General features: G+C 50.1%; 4 protein-coding genes across 4 annotated transcripts in view; 3 read left to right on the forward strand and 1 right to left on the reverse strand.

Annotated features, from left to right (window-relative positions):
* The window catches only part of CONPUDRAFT_61520 (fungal hydrophobin), a gene marked incomplete at both ends in the record, with an annotated part of 4,709 nt that extends 2,974 nt beyond the window's left edge, over positions 1 to 1,735 (forward strand). Inside the window, one exon of the mRNA XM_007773569.1 lies at positions 1,688 to 1,735. Within this exon, the coding sequence (XP_007771759.1) occupies positions 1,688 to 1,735 (48 nt within the window). The remainder of the gene's footprint in view (positions 1 to 1,687) is intronic.
* Positions 1,736 to 4,326: 2,591 nt separating this feature from the next.
* On the reverse strand, positions 4,327 to 5,306 carry CONPUDRAFT_75561 (uncharacterized protein; the record flags this gene model as incomplete). The annotated part of the gene is made up of 8 exons (XM_007773686.1): positions 4,327 to 4,488; positions 4,623 to 4,654; positions 4,709 to 4,719; positions 4,783 to 4,811; positions 4,877 to 4,915; positions 5,067 to 5,086; positions 5,140 to 5,172; positions 5,234 to 5,306. The coding sequence occupies 8 exons, from the start codon at positions 5,304 to 5,306 to the stop codon at positions 4,327 to 4,329; spliced, it is 399 nt and encodes a 132-aa protein (XP_007771876.1).
* A 3,736-nt stretch (positions 5,307 to 9,042) lies between these two features.
* On the forward strand, positions 9,043 to 11,114 carry CONPUDRAFT_167828 (uncharacterized protein; the record flags this gene model as incomplete). Its single annotated transcript, XM_007773925.1, has 5 exons — positions 9,043 to 9,260; positions 9,337 to 9,544; positions 9,601 to 10,299; positions 10,350 to 10,936; positions 10,986 to 11,114. Coding segments are annotated over 5 exons (1,839 nt in total), but the record flags the coding sequence as incomplete, so codon positions are not given.
* A 2,514-nt stretch (positions 11,115 to 13,628) lies between these two features.
* On the forward strand, positions 13,629 to 16,062 carry CONPUDRAFT_92153 (uncharacterized protein; the record flags this gene model as incomplete). The annotated part of the gene is made up of 2 exons (XM_007773926.1): positions 13,629 to 13,892; positions 13,963 to 16,062. The coding sequence occupies 2 exons, from the start codon at positions 13,629 to 13,631 to the stop codon at positions 16,060 to 16,062; spliced, it is 2,364 nt and encodes a 787-aa protein (XP_007772116.1).
* Positions 16,063 to 16,203: the final 141 nt, after the last annotated feature.

Below are 16,203 nucleotides of genomic sequence, written 5' to 3' on the forward strand. Positions count from 1 at the left end.
GGTTAGTTCGCTTCCGTCTGAGGCGGTGGATCGCATGATAGATCACAACGACGTCAACCTTGCCATAATCTAGCATCCACAAAACTTCAAATTCTCAAACTCTCAAATTCTCAAACCTACCGCTTTGGATTGCTTATTGCTGTCTTTAGCCTGGCTGGCCGGGAATGCCGAGCAGAAGCTCTGTTTCATCTTCCGATCAAAGGAACCTCCTTACACTAGTACTGAAGCTGCTCTGCCGAATGCTCTTCGTCGCCCCAACGCTCCGAGTCCTACCCTCGAAACCGTGGAGGTTGTGGAGTCAAGTGTAGGCAACTGACTCAACCCTTCTCATATTTGCAGACTTCTTTTCCGCCTCTCTCTCCCCCTCTGTAATGAAAGTGCTATTCTGATCAGTCCGCTGGACCCTCTTTGGAGCTGCCTGTACGGGAATTTTCTGTGCCTGAGACTCTCCCGACGCCGGATCACGATTATTATCTTCGTCCTGTTGGAACTCCACAGCCCCTTCTCTAGGCCTCCAACTAATGTCTTCTTTTGCGGTAATATGCCATAACGATTCTCGGATTCACGCGCAGCGGATAGCGGGCTAGGGCGGGTATCGTACGAAGTACATGCGCTTCCATGATACTTTGATGCTTGCTACAGACTTCCGCTGCTTCTTTGCAGCCCTCAATCAACGTCTTTGAAATTTTGAAGCGTGGTGATGCCGTGCCTGTTGGAGCGCGCATCACATCGTGGGCGCCTCACGCTGCGTTAAGGTATGTCGCTGACTAAAACTGCGAAGGAGCGCGTGTGGCAGAAAGGCAAGTACGGTAAATTGTGGACAGGTGCACGCCTTCCGTCTGCAAATTGATCGATGGAATCTGGAGCTCGAGGGTGTTTGGCGCATCGCGTCGGAAAGGACGCGCGGCCGAACTTTCGCCTCGTGTTTTCGAGGGATCGAGCCCGTCGGCTTTGTCTTGTTTTGACATCTGTTTTGCGATGTTGAGCGTTTGAAATTTTGGAGTTTGATGCGAAGATGGAACTTTGAAGGCTGTGGTGCTGCCCGGGTTCTCGTTAGAAACTTCGCCGGCTCATACTTTCTTGGAAGGCGTTCGTCGAGGAGGCGAAAAAGGTATAAAGAGGAGGGGAGAGACGAGGGAAGGAGATCAGTATCCAAGCTCTTATTCCCTTCACCTCAAGCAAGCTCCAGCCCTTCGCTCTCGCCATCGCACCTCGCTCTTCAAGCTTTTATAAACCAACCACCCTCTCTTCATAACCAATAATGTTCGCTCGTGCTGCTGCCATCATCTCCCTTGCGCTCGTCGTCGCCGCCGCTCCCTCGGGCAGTGGCTCTGGCGAGTGCAGTACCGGCCCTGCCTACTGCTGCAACAGTGTTGTTCCGGTATGGTGCTCTACTTTCGTTTTGATTGAACATTTGATGCTGATACTGGAAATTGCTTCGCAGGCTCACTCTGCGGCCGCCAAGTCCGCCGCCGCCGATAATTTCGTTCTGCTGGGCCTCCTCAACGGCTTGCTCAACAATGACAGTCTCCTCGTTGGGCTTCAGTGCTCTTCGATCCCGGTGCTTGGTTCGTCGTCGAACTGCGACTCGCACCCCGTTTGCTGCACCAACAACGACTTCGTATGTGGTTTTGCGCTTTGATTTACGGTGTTTGCTGGGATGCTGATAGGTTTGCCATTGCTGCAGACCGGCCTCGTTAACATCGGCTGTTCGCCCATCAACATCAACCTCTGAGACTGAGGATGACAGGCGAGCTACGTAGCTGCATGTTCGACTCGGTATGCTGGGGATGATGGATACGTGTCATTCTCTGTTGTATTGTGACAACCTGGGCATATTTGCATGTTAAGCGAGATGGGTACTTTGCAAGCTAGCTGGTTTTGGACTTCTACTTAATCTTCGAAACTTCTGACTGCGACTTGGTTTCCGAGTTACTCTACGTTCGTTTGTGCTCTGCCACTGTCGTTCTTTTATAGTGCATTGCGTGTTTTCTAATATCCTGAAATCAATACTCTGGTGTTGCTTTTCAACTTGGTGTGATGATTCTCTGACTAAATCGGCATGCAGTAAACGGGGCATGACTTGGAATTGCAATAGAGTTATCGACATCTGTATTTCATGGTGTCCCAGGGTAGCAGTATCTTGTCTGCACGATGGGTACGTAGTCTCATAAACAGTGTTTGTAATTGAGTAAATTCGGGGAAAGCCGAGGGCGGCGCCGCCATTCTAAAGGTGAAGAGAGTCCCGTGGCTCGATACGAGATAGTTCCTCCTACGATTTATGTACACATATGTCTCACCTTGGGATACGACCTTGCCGTACTGGCCAAGTGCGGAAGCACCAAGGCCCTAGATCGATATCCAAGTAAACCGCGTCTTGACTGATCTCTACATCATCCATGATATCACGGGTATGGCTACGCCATTTATGCGTCCTTCATGCTCATCGAGATATACGCTATCGGCGACAAGTATTTCGGTTCATGCAATTCCTATATATCCACAGCTCAAGGATTCGATCGACGAACGACATCAAGTACTGGTTTTGATAACTAGAACACGCGTTCTAATATAACATACACGGAAGAGCGTTTACATGGGCTGAGTCGCAAAGGAAAAATCAACGTCAGGGAGGGGACGAGAGGCGGACATCACTGTATGAGATAAATTAAAGTCCTGGTTCTCAATGCTCTATAGGTATGTAAAAAATTGCTGTACGTCTGCATTACTCGCAGCAACAAATTAGCTTGCCAATATTCTATGACAGGTATTTTTGACCACTTCATCAGGGTCCGTGCTGCTCCCCTTGAAGAGCTTCCTCATTTGCCGAGGCCTCCAACGGCTCGTTGAGGTCTTCGGACGGGCGTCTTCCGAATGCGACGGTGCTGAGTGTGCCTCTATCCATGCTGGACCCTCCATTAAGATGATCCAAATGGTTCTGACGAATGGATAAGATAAACCATGGTCCCAGCAAGCAAAAAAGTCCAATGTCCACAGCCATGCCGACAATATTAATGATAGTCCACTGGCAAACTTCCATCAGGGAAACGCGAAACTGAACTTATCATGTTGATGCAGCTTTATCTAGGGTACACCTGGAGAGAGGCATGAGTCAAAATCGGCTAATTACATGTGCTTGGGCTGACCTAGGACAAGCTGGGTCGGAAAAAGGAGGTATGATCGGAATTTCATCCATAATCACAATGACACGCGTTACAAATAAATAAGAACGGCTGCAATGATTAAGTCGTGACATAGCAAATGACTTCTAATCCGGGGCTTGGGAGAGCGGTAAACAGGGTGGTGGGCATAACTATGAGAGATTCGGACAAGTAAAGTCCTGATTTTGAATCCTCAGAATATAGGTACGTGACCAAACGATAGTTGTACATGCGTCTGAAATGCCTGCAGCACCCAGCTTGTTGATACCCATGATAGATGTTAACACCTTTATCAGCGTCAGTGGTGTCCCCCTTGAATGCCTTCCTCATTTGATGAGGCCTCCAACGTCCTAGTAGAAGCCAGTGGGGGGCGCCCTTGAAATGCGACGGAGCTGATTGTGCCTGTGTTCATGCTTGGCCCTCCGTTCAAATGCGTCAGTTGGTTCTGACGAATGGATAGGATCATCCATGGCCCCAGCATGCAAAGCAACCCGGTGTCCACGACAAAACTGATAGCGACAATAATATTCCATGCCGTTTGTGAAGCCTAAGATTGTACGATCTCTTGTTCAGTTCTTCATAGACGACTGCTGTTAAAGTTATGTTGCTTACCGCATTGTTGAGACCTGGGATGCTATATAACATGGATAAGAACAAATCTGTGAACACCCTATCAAATGATAAGAACTTGCATCCCAGACAACGAAGTGACTTTTTTACCATACGAAATACAACAGACCTTGCCCCATCATCAACTTGATTAGCCTGGTAAAATCTGCTGAACCATTGGCATTTCCATGCTCCCTCAAGTACACCACCGAGCGGTACAAAAGCATTACCATGAGTAACAGCTCATACACACAGGAGACGCCATTGGTTACGGTATTGAGAAGTCCGAATGATGCGTTTTCAGGGGAGAAAAGCAGACATTGCTGAATACCTAGCAAGATAGCTTCTTGATCTGCTCAGAGTAGTCAGCTGTCAATGGTACTATAGCATCGCTTTATGTGGCTTACATATATAACCAAAGGATGGCAAAGACCACACAACAGTCACGGAGATACTCAAGAGCTGTGAGAGCATAAACACACTGAAGAGGAGCAGGGTCGCTCTCTTTGAATTTTCGTAGAGTGCACAGACTCGTACGGACATAACGCCTGAAATTCTATGATTTAGCTGTTTTTACTACGTTTCGCCCGAAGTTATTAGTGCCACCTTGGATGAGGATGAGCAAAACGCCAGGGAGAGCATTGTTGTTCAACACGTCCAGAATTGTACCTTCTACTCGTGAGATTTGAATAGATATTAGTGGAGTTTTGACATACAACTGGATATCATATATCAAGGTTGCCAGATGTTAGTGAGACAAGCTAGCTAAAAATGAAGCTTAAGCATGCTCACGCCTATCAAATGGCGGCAATAAGTACTTCATATTTACTGTTGGTACTAATAATCACTCACTTTGTCTGATAGATTGACAGGAAAGTCACTGACTGGGTAAAGTTGACACATATACTCATGCAGAACATACGTGGAAATTTACTAACCAATGACGATACTATATCGATGAAAGGGAAAAATATCAATGGTTGTGAATAAGAACGTCTCCTTCGTGACGTACACTGGAGGTAGGAGGCCAATATAGCGAAGCTAAGCAAATGCATCAAGTGTTAAGACGGCTTGGACAGATGACCACGGTGACACGGACCACTCACAAAGATATAACAGTACGTGAGTACAGATTTCTTATATTGCTAAGGAAATAAGACCAAGAATATTATCATGGTGTTATCATGCAGTTGCTGACTACATTGAAATTGAAGTTTCGCACCCATATCAACAACACCTGGCACATTTCCCTACTTCAGAGGGCACTCCGCTGGTTGTAGAATGTTTATATCGCACCTCTTGGTCCAGGTTGAGAACTACTTAGAAGTTAGAATTACGAAATGATTCGACAAAGCAAGTTTCGACTGACTGTAATCATAGACCACCACTGTGAGAAGCGATACTGCGGCATTCAATGTAGTTTAGTAGATGTGAAATGCTTCGAAATGGGTAAAATTTCCCACCTGTAAGATAGTTTTGCGCTTGATATTGAATGAGATAGGGTATCAATGCCGGAGAGTTTGAGATGTAAGGCATTATTGATGTTTCCCTTATTAGTGGGACCAATGGTTCTGCCGATGTGTATTCTCGAGGCTGGCCTTTTATGCGAGCTCCCTGCGGCACTGTTGTCGTATATGTTCATCTGTTGTACTGGTACTGGACGGGTAATTATAGTTCGCGACAGCTTCCACGAATACTTCAAACCGAAATCAGCCACGACGGATTCCATTTGATCACCATCTTGTTCGGAGCCCATGCATCCCGGGTCTGTTCACTGCGAGGCATCAGTGGCACAAATCAACAGATATATGCAGGCGGGCAAGGATAGCGCAAGGTGCATTGCAGGGCCCAGAAAGGCGCATACATCATACCTAGTCTCTTCAACAGCTGCGCTCGATCAATCCGAGCACAGGCCCACAGAACAGCGTAAAAGGACGAAATCTTATCTGCTTGAAGCCCTCGAGGCGAAGTTGCAGTGTCTGCGGGGCGTATATTGTAAGTAGTCTTTTTCGAGAACTTGTGAAGCTGTGGGGAGTTGATCACAACCAAGTTAGCGTGATGAACAAGTGATGAAACACACCTATTAATGTTTGCCTTTGGACTATGGCGTTGCACACTTCTCACCAATAATCTCCATTGCGCTGATGATTTGCTGATGTTAGGCCTGCAAAGCTGCGCAGAGTTCCGCGTTTTTTTCTGGATAGCCTTAGAACATAGAGTCTGGCAGGCCATGCTACATCTACTGGAATCGCCGATCAGCATTCGCGGCGAGAATGCCGTTGTTTCATCAAGGAGATAGTGACTTTCTTAGTACGCTATAAGTAAGATGAGACCTTAGTAGAGTAGTACTATGCATCAGACATTGAGATCGCCGGAACAGAACACTAGTAGTCCCCGAATTTGACCTAATTAAGGGCGTTTTACATCTGCTGGTGTTTCCTTGGATCAACCTATTCATATAGGCACTGAATTTGAAACGTGTTGGTTTAAATTAATGTGAAGATGCAGCGTGAAAGATGACATTGCTCCCCGAGTGACCTCACGAAAGCCCGGTCACCGTGGTCCACTGAGTACTCTCGCGAGGGAGGGCCTGAAGCAGGTCATAGCTGAATAAGCGTGAACTTATACCCATCCACCTTTCCTCGGGGTCATTGAATATGAGTATGTTGTCCTTCGTTCAGTCTGCATACACCTAGGAAGACATATAGGTGGTTGGAGGAGGAGATCGGCATTGCACTTACCCTGGACATGATCGTTGAGTACATATCAGCGCTGGAAATGGAGCCGCGAAAATTTATGAGGCAGGAGGCTAGGCTCGGATCCAGTCGCCTGAAACGTAATGCATTCATGAGAGATCACATTGGCATTGAAATGAGAATATTAAGCAAAAGATGGGACATCGGGTCAAACTGAGTTTCCGTCACTGCATAGTCTTTCTCCACGCGCTCATCAACCAGGCTACTTGATCTGAAACTTGAAAATTAGGAAACATTAGAGGCGTGTGTGAGATGACTTCTCAAGAGCACATCTACTTGCCCACACATAAGTTGAGGATAGGGAGCGTCAGCGTATTGATAGTCGCATCGCTGGATGCATGTATGCATCCTGATTCATTTCTGATTTTAACTCACCTGAAGAGTTCTTGCTGAGGATACGATGAACGCACCTTTTATAAGGCCAATTACACATTGTTTTATCTCGGACATGCTTGCGTGGCTTGCAATATGCAATGTGTTAGAGTTCCATCATTCCCGCTACCTTAGGTAGTGGGTCTTACCGCAACTTCGTGTTACCGAGACTCCCGCCAAATTTTTGCTCTTGTGGTGTCACGTGATTTTTACAGCTCCGACTTTAATTTATTACCATTTCGATAAATATTTAAGTTCCGCTACAACGCCAGTGGGTGTACTCAACGTTCAAGGTTAGATCGAGGTTCAATGTTCACGCCTATGTACTCCCACTCCTTCAAACGGGGACCCAGGTCCTTCCACCCTTTCCAATCAGTCGATCTCTGTTAATAGTCATTCAAGCGTATCTCGATTTTTTGCCTGTTCATGCGGACCATGGACTTTTGCCTGTCCGAGCGGATGCTAGTCAATGTGGCTCACCCTCAGACGATATGCCAGTAGATACTACTATACGTTCTGTTGGGTTGACTCATGATAATGTGACATATAACAATAAGGACCTCCTAGAACTTAGTTCCAATGACATAGCTTCTAACATTTGTCAACTCTTTTTTGGATCTACCAGTGTATTTAGTTGTGAATTTGCAGTTATCAGCAATGCATTCATGAGCATCGGCTCATCTTCTGGAAAGGGTAAGTGTAAGGCTGATGATATTGTGCATTCTCCTTCCCCTTCCCCTATCAAGAAGAAGACCTCTGTTACAACTCGTAACTCGTTCATCTGCTGCTAACTAGTCGTATACTCCTTTGTTAGAATAACATTGTTAGCCCTGCCTAAATATGATATGATGGTGTTTCCCGCATGTTTTTGGACACGACTTGAAATATTTGGGGTAACACCATACGGTAGCGGGCTTTTGCTGCTGCGCGGCCTTACCTCATTGGTAGACATAGAGCGTTACGGTAATCGGATCGATAGCAAGAATGGTCGTTGCGGTCGTCTGACATTGGACGTCGGGCAGTTCATCGGACTCGGGCTCGGGCAATCAAGCAGCCCGGAATAATCAGTGCGATGTTTATGAGCCGGCTGCCACTCGTTCTCGGTTTCCTAGACGTCCGAAGGCGCGCACCAGGACGGGAAGCCGGTCTCAGAGTTTCTTTCTCTTTCTATTCTTGGCGAAGGAAACAGCTATTAGCGAAGCTTGTGCTTGCCTGGTATGGAGTATCACTGTAGGAGACAAACTAGGTGAGTTTGATGGCTTACAACGAAATGGAAGACGTCAAGACGAGTGGGATGCCGTCGGACTGAGACGCGGCAGGGGGGTCCGCATTGGGCAGGGTGGCGAGCCCAAAAAGTGCCTGAGAAGAAAGCGAGAAGCGGCAGGGATTACTTTGCAAGGCTTTGATTGGCAGAGTGAAACATGGGTGGAATTTATGAATGTAAAGATTGCTGACACACAACTGCATTTTTAGGGTGGTGCCGAGGGACTAGACGCATAAAAATGGGCGATCGCAAGACCTGATGACAGAGAAATGACGGTTTGTGTGTTGTCGGGGAGGGGACGGGATGATCGAGCGGGAAGTACATAACACGTGCGAGCATACAAAGACGGATACTACGCGTCACAAAAAGACAGGGGTCGCCAGTTAAACACATCCGAGCAGTTCAAGACTGAAGATAAGCTGAAACCCGTGAGTAGATGACACCATTCCTTAGTCACGCCGGTCACTCTGTGCACTGTCAGACTTGACGCGGACGTCGTTTCGACCTCGCTCAACAGTTTACAGCATACAGCAATGAGAACGCGCTGGACAGGAATACCTCAAGAACTTTTTATCCAGATAGTCCGACACACAAACATATTCACAGTGCTGAGCTTGCGAAGTGTAAGGTATTCTCTTGACGTGATTCTGGCTTAGTGCTGACAATCTGTGATGCGATGATACAGACCTGCAAATGGCTTCAAGATGCTACATGCGACAAACACTTATGGATTGCACTCCTACATGAACTGATTAATACGGCTCATATCCCTCCTCCTTGGCCTGCTCATGACTTCGAGCGCTTGACCTACAAGGAGGTTGAAGCGATCACTTGTCGAGCCGTTTGGCTCTGTCGTGAATGGACAAACCATTCCATCAAGATGAAGTCAGTCTGGCGACTGGATCTCAAGCGCTCGGTGACATGGCTCAGGCTAGTTGAGTCACGATTTCTCCTCGTGGCTTCGTCGGACACTCTATGCAGTAATTTGGAGATTTACGACTTGGCGGCTCTTGGGACCAATGGGCTGGTCCCGCTTACGGGATGCTATCTGCCTGGGCCTGTCACGAGTGGAGAAGCCGAAATCCGGGATGGACGGTTGTGTGTGATAGTGGGGGTAGATACCCGGTACACTTTCCCTCTGACTTTATCTGTCACACATTCACCTTTGTTGAAGGCTTCCAACTCTACAGGTCCTCGCCCTGTGTGAACTAGACGGGAGACAGTTCTTCGGTGAGGTTCGGAGTTTAGCAGGGTATACCGACGTCATGCTCCTACACGATGATCTCGTTATTTGCGGAACGAAGGAGAATGTTGCTATTCCCCATCTTATCTTCTGGAAAACGGGGACCTTCTACGCACTCGAGGAGGTACCAGACGAAAAGGTGAGCAAATCGTAGATTATCCGCAGCTAATATTTATTAATTCACGCTCACATCAGGGAACCCGGTTCAAGGCTTGCATCTGGGATAGCCTCCTCGTGACCGTAGGCACAGTTAACGTCAAACTTTACTCGCTTCCTTCATCAGAGATTCCCCCTCACATGATTCAGATTTTACCCCTTTCTACTTTGATGTGCGGTGAAGTGGAGGAAGTCTCGTTCTTCAAGGACATACAGCCCGTGAATCTCCCGTCCCTTTGTTCCGATAGGATGGTTACACCATCCGAGCTTTCCTGGATCAAACCTTTTTATCCAACAGAGGATTATCCAGGGGAGCTCGAAAAAGCTGGTGTTTGGAAATGCACGCTGCGGCGCAGCCTGGACTCAGACGCGAGTGGGTGCTATTCCATCTCAGATCCCGACAAAGTTACTGCCTCATGTGCTATGTCCTTGACTGCTGGGTCGTCCGGATCTCAGGTGCTTTGGGTGGACGACTCCTATTGTTTCGAGATCTCTCTTTTTAAACACTCTAAGTCGCCGTATATTGAGCGGGTGGAAGTCCAACCATCCGATGATCTGCCTACCTTGGCTGCACTCCCGCAACTTGCCTTCGATGATACGTCGGGTATTATTGCTGTTGGTAACCTGGCCGGAGAGATTACCGTCATCGACCTTGTCGGCTCCCCACTCGCATATCTTTTTGAATGTGACACTATGCCGTTGATTCCACTAAGCGAAGTTCAGAGGCTGGCTTCGACTGTAAGTCGCTTTAAACTTCTCTTGGACGTTGTACGCTAAGTCTGTCGCAGACGCGCTTACCGTTTGACGTTATTCCCTCAAAGTGGAACCGCCCTATTGATATGAACGCCTTCGACTATGAACAGCGTTTACTCCCGGAACGCATCCTTGATCTTTCCAGTTCCCAGATTCCCAGATTTTCAGAGCGTTGGAGAGACCGCGAATCACTTTGTGTCAGGAGCCACTTTTGTGAAGACATCCCGTTCAAGGACGATCTTGCCTTCAAGCTTTCACATTCCTACGAGTTTCTCGGTCGAGTTCAGCTAATTCTTGATGGTTTCACCAGTCACACGCTTCTGTCTAAAGGCGGCCTCTACTTCGTATACACCGGCCCGTGGGAAGAAGAGTTCATCGTGTTTCGCGGAGGGACCACTTTGAGCGAGATCTTGAACTGTATTCTAGATTCCCCTGACGCTGGTCTCAGGTTTCCAGGGCTGCACCATGAGACGACGGTGCTTCGCTCTTTTTCCGCTGAGGAAAAGGCCGGCTGTATGCAGGCGGCCACCAGGGCTGAGCGCTGCAAGTCGGGAAAGAATCGATTTCACGACATGCGAGCCAGGGGAGGACATCCACCGATGTGGCTCACAAATGGCGACTGGTGAGCGAGATCTTTATATCCACGATTATTGGCGCTAATATGTTACAAGGCTGGTGGCATCGGGCTTGGAGGAGCCTATGCATTACGAAGAGCATATGAGGTGGGAAACCTTGTACCATGCCGTGCCGAAATGCGAGACGCCGTGTTCGTGCCCATCACAGGCAAGAGACGAGCCCCGCATTCCAATAGAGTTAATGAACACTTTATGTACATAGTATTTCGGATTACCAAGGGCACACGTTGACAATGGAATTCGACCTTCATACCGTGATCGATCATTTTTTTGAAACGGTTCAGCTTGAGACGATAATCCAATATTTCCACAGCAGCTAAGTGAGTAAAAAGGTTCATGAGATACAAATGCATTATCCCGGAAAGTAGGCACCAAGCGTGAGTTGTAAGTGTTTGAATCTATTCTGAGACAATGTGGCGCTATTGCAAAGGTTGATCATCATCAAACCAAAAGTTCAATGGAGAATGATATGAAGAAGAAATGGGTATCACAACAGTCCAAAGATGAAGATGAAGCCTTGTGCATGTGGTCCATCTGCATCATACCAAAGCCGCCAGTCGAAGGCATCCACCCGCCGCTCCAACGGTTTCCGAGAATACCTTTCTCTAAAACAGGCTTTGCGCAAGCAAGTCCGCCTCAGCAACCACGGGCATCAGATGGACCTCCGTCCCTTAAGTATACTATCCTTTGAACCTGATCCAGCGCTCGAATAGGTCGAGCGCAGCTTTAGGAAATACTAGGTTTCCACCTTCAACTTTCCCTTTGGATCGTTTCAATCATGGAGGTATGGGTCTGAAATGTGCTGGCGGCGGTTGATGCAAAGATACGGCGTGAAAGGCAGTGAGATCGCCCTCGCAGAGACCTCACGAGAGCCTCATCACGGTCCACTCGGATATATTGCCGGGTCTGGAGTACATAGGTCATAGCTGGATAGGCACGAACTTTTACACGTCCATCTCTCCTCGGGGTCACTGCTTGCGAGTTTGTTGTTCATCGTTCTGTAGGCATATACTTGGGCAGATGTAGGCGGTCGGAGGAGGAAGTCAGCATCTCGCTTTCCCTGGACAAGATCGTCTAGCACATCGTTGCGGTGGAAAAGGAGCCACGACGATTGTGCGAGGTAAGTGGGCTCGGATTCACTGAAACAGAATGCATCCATGAGAAACCATATTAGCAATTGTGAATGAGAACATGGCGTGAAAGATGGGTCAAGTTCGAGTCAAATTGAACTTCCGTCGTTGCACTACCTTTCTCCACGCGCTCACCAACTAGGCTGCTTGGTCTAACACTTGAAAATTAGGAAACACTAGAGTCGTGTGCATGAGACGACTTCTCAGGAAGACAGCTACTTGTCCACACATGTTGAAGATAGGGAGAGTCAGCGTGCGGATAGCAGTATTGCTGGACGCATGTGTGTATCCTGAATATTTCTGGCTTTAATTCACCTGGTATATATAACTGATGAATTTGAGCTGAGGATAATGATGAACATACCTCTTACGAGGACAATGACACGCATTTTATCTGAGTATGCCTACGCAGCAGGCAGCGTGTCGTTGCAATGAGCTCCCTTTGCTGTCACGCACGTTACAGTAATCGGATCGATAGGAAGAGTCGGTGCGGTCGTTTGACATTTGACATCGGGAAGTTCATCGGGCCCGGATGAGGGCCATGAAACAGCCCGGGATAATCAGTGCAAGGTTTATGAGCTCGAGCCGGTTGCCACCCGTTCTCGGATACGGAAGCTCGGTTTCCTAGACGTCCGAAGGCGCGCACATGGACGGGAAGCCGGTCTCCGAGCTTCTTTTTCTTTCCGTTCTCAATGAAGGAAACAACTATTGGCGAAGCTTGTGCTTGCCTGGTATGGAGTGTCACTGTAGGAGATCGTAGTGACAAACTAGGTGAGTTTGATGGCTTACAACGAAATGGAAGACGTCGAGACGAGTGGGATGCCGTCGGACTGAGACGCGGCAGGGGGATCCGCATTAAGGGCAGGGCGGCGAGCCAAAAAAGTGACTGAGAAGAAAGTGAGGAGCGGCACGTATTACTTTGCAAAGCCTTGATTGACGGAGTGAAACATGGGTGGAATTTATGAATGTAAAGATTGCTGACACACAACTACATTTTTAGGGTGGTGCCGAGGGACTAGACGCATAAAAATGGGCGATCGCAAGACCTGATGACGGAGAAATGACGGTTTGTGTGTCGTCGGGGGGCGGACGGGATGATCGAGCGGGATGGAGCCACGCGGAGGAGGCGACCGATTGGCCTGTTTAGGCGTAAAGCGGCCGGTCGGTCGAGAACATGCCATAGACAAGTTTTATAGAACAGGCGCCAGTTAACCGAAGAACAACAGACGGGTCGGGCATCGAAGACACCATAATTGACCTGCAGCCTCCCTCCCTTTGCTGGCCCTTGCTTTTCTTTTCTCCCCCCACTGCCATTCACGTCCATCACGGCGACCCTGCTGTGCCTGTGATTCTTACCCACCTACTCTGACACTCAGTTGTCTCAACTCGTCGCATGGTCAACCACTGTCCAGGGCTTTACTAACCATCCGCTCTTAATCTATCTTTTTACCACGTCCTTGCTCCGCACAAGTAGCTTTCCTCAACTCATCAACCCCATTCCTTTCTCTTTTTCCCCTTCTTTTTTCACCCACTCCCTCCTTTATCCGCCATGACTCTTGCGCGTCCCGGTGCCCGCCCATCCATGAGGCGTCGCCCTCAGAAACCAGGCAACTCCAATCTCAACAGGGACTCTAATGCCGTTCGCGCCTCTGTCTTTGAGACCGCTCTCGAGCTCGGTATAACCCCAGATTCCACCGTCGCGAACTGGATATTCAATGCTCCACTCGAGGGCCAGATCGAAGAGGAGGAGGAGGAGGAACTGCACACCCAGGATCGACGTACCGTGGAAAGAGAGAACGAGGGACAGGACTCGGTATGTCTGTTTCAGCGCGTGCTAATCTAGGTGCCACTGGCGCTAACGATCGCGATATTCCGCTGGCCAGCCCTTGACTCCCTCCCACCTTCCCTCATCCGACTCGAGTACCCCGTCAAAGCCACCGCCCTTTTTGTCCCACCTGACTGTACCTGCGAATCCGTATGCTTCTCCTCCGACCAGTACGGCCGACGTTCCCACCGCCGACTCGCGCCGCAAATCACACGGCATCCATTTCAAAGACATCTCCCCCGAGCTCTTTATCCCCCTTTCGAGCCCGGCACTCTCTTCACAGTTCTCGACGCGTCAGCACGACAGTGAGGACAGTTCCACGCGCTCGGCAGCCTCACGGCCGCTCGATGAGGCGTCTCTTCTGTCCCCTACCAATAGCATCACGCCTTGGGAGAGCCAGCTGGCGCCCGATCAAAAGACTGAGCAACCGGAAGGTGGATATACGAGCGATGGACAGGGATTGACGAGCTCTCGGGGTTTCTTCAAAGGGCGAACCAAGTCTAAGGAGACATTAAAATCCAAAGCGTCAAAGGAACTATTGAAGTCCAAGGCGTCGAAGGAACTATTAAAGTCCAAAGAGCCCAAGGACAAGGAGCCCAAGTCCCCTGTCAAGTCTAAAAGAGGCTCCAATGAAGGTACCTCTACGGATGGCGAGAAAGGGTACTTGTCCGACGGTGCCTACATCTCGAAAAAGGGCAAGAGCAAGGGCGCGATGTCGTTTTTTAGACGCAAGAACAAGCCCGATGCTATTCCTCCCCTCCCCAATTTTCCTCTTTTGCCCTCCTTTGCAGACCCACGGTTGCGCCCACCGCAGCCGAGCTCGCCCAACCTTTCTGTGGAGAGCGATCCGTTCTCGCGCCCGTCACCGGAGATGCCTGCAGCCAGCCGCCCTTCGTTCCCGACACACTCGCGTCCAGGGTCTGAGGACAGGCTCGCGCCGTCGTTCTCGTCCACGCGTTCACCCCACGCGTCTCCGCCTTCTACTTCCGCATCTCTTGTTCCCCCTGCCGAACCTCGCCAGCGGACAAAGTCCTCGCCCACTGCGCCATCCTCTTCGCGTATCTCTCCGCCTGTCCCCATTCTGGTCCCGCCAAACACGGCGGGAGGCGCGCCGGCAGTGTCGTCTCCCCGTGGAGGAGGGGGAGGGAGCGGGTCCGCGATGCGCCCGAGACTGCCGCCGCCGCAGATGCCCCCGCCGAGCTCGCCGCTGCCGCAGCTTCCGCCGTCGCCCATGTCCGTGCAGTCGCAGCCGCTGATGGCGTCAGTGGCGTCGCACAGTAAACGCAGTGGTGTGACGTCGGCGCCGCAAAGCGCGATGCTGCGTCCGGATAGCGTGTTGGATGGGAGTGGGAGTGGGATTGGGAATGAGAGTAGCGATACGCTGGCGCCGCCGAGGAGCGCGCCGGCGCAGCAGACGCAGATGCGCACGCAGCGTATGTTGCCTGTGCCGCCTGGGTCTGCGGGCCAGGGGCAGGGGAGGAGGCAGCAGTATTCGGCGCCGCTGGACGCGCCCTACGGGTGGAGCGGGTCGCTGCCATTGTCGGATCCGCCTGCGTATACGGAGCATGAGTTTGATGTTGTGCCGAGTGTGCAGGTGCGCGCACCTCCTCGTGTCGGTGCTAGTGCCGGCGCAGCTGTGCCTCGGCGGGAGTCGACGCGGACGGCGGAGTCGTCGTTGTCGAGATCGACGTCGGCATCTGGGTCGGGTGAAGGGTCGTCCGGGTCGGGACACTCGTTGGGGTATCCCGAGAGCCGGTATACGGGCGCGACGTCGATGTCTGCGTCGTATTCGCGGAGAGAGAGCAAGGCATCGTCGGCGTATCCAGAGAGCAGGTATACGTCGATGCTGACGCTTGACGAGGGGGATAGCTTTTATGAGCTGGATGAGCGGGACGAGGGGATATACGAGCGGGACGGCGATGAGCGCGGGGACGACTATGATCACGGGCACGCTGATCGTCGGGAGGGCGAGGAGTTTGAGAGAGGAGATGGGAGGGGCGATGAGAAGGAGGAAGAGGAGGATGACGACGACGACGCGTCGGTGTATCCGGACGATGACAACAAGACTGCGGGGCGGAGGACGATGTATCTTGTGGAGCATGGGCAGGAGATGGACTCGGACGACGAGTTTATTACGGACGAGCCGTTCCCGTTTTGAGGGGCGTTGGGTCTTGCGGTTCTCGTTCTTGTTCTTTCTCCATCCTTTGCCCTTATTCCGTTGCAAGCGTCTTGCGTTATCGTCTGACCCTGCCGTTCTTGCGTATCTTGCTGGTCTTGTGAATGAGCGGTAGGAGTCAGC

This window comes from Coniophora puteana, assembly GCF_000271625.1.
Source record: "Coniophora puteana RWD-64-598 SS2 unplaced genomic scaffold CONPUscaffold_11, whole genome shotgun sequence".
Taxonomy (NCBI): Eukaryota; Fungi; Basidiomycota; class Agaricomycetes; order Boletales; family Coniophoraceae; genus Coniophora; species Coniophora puteana.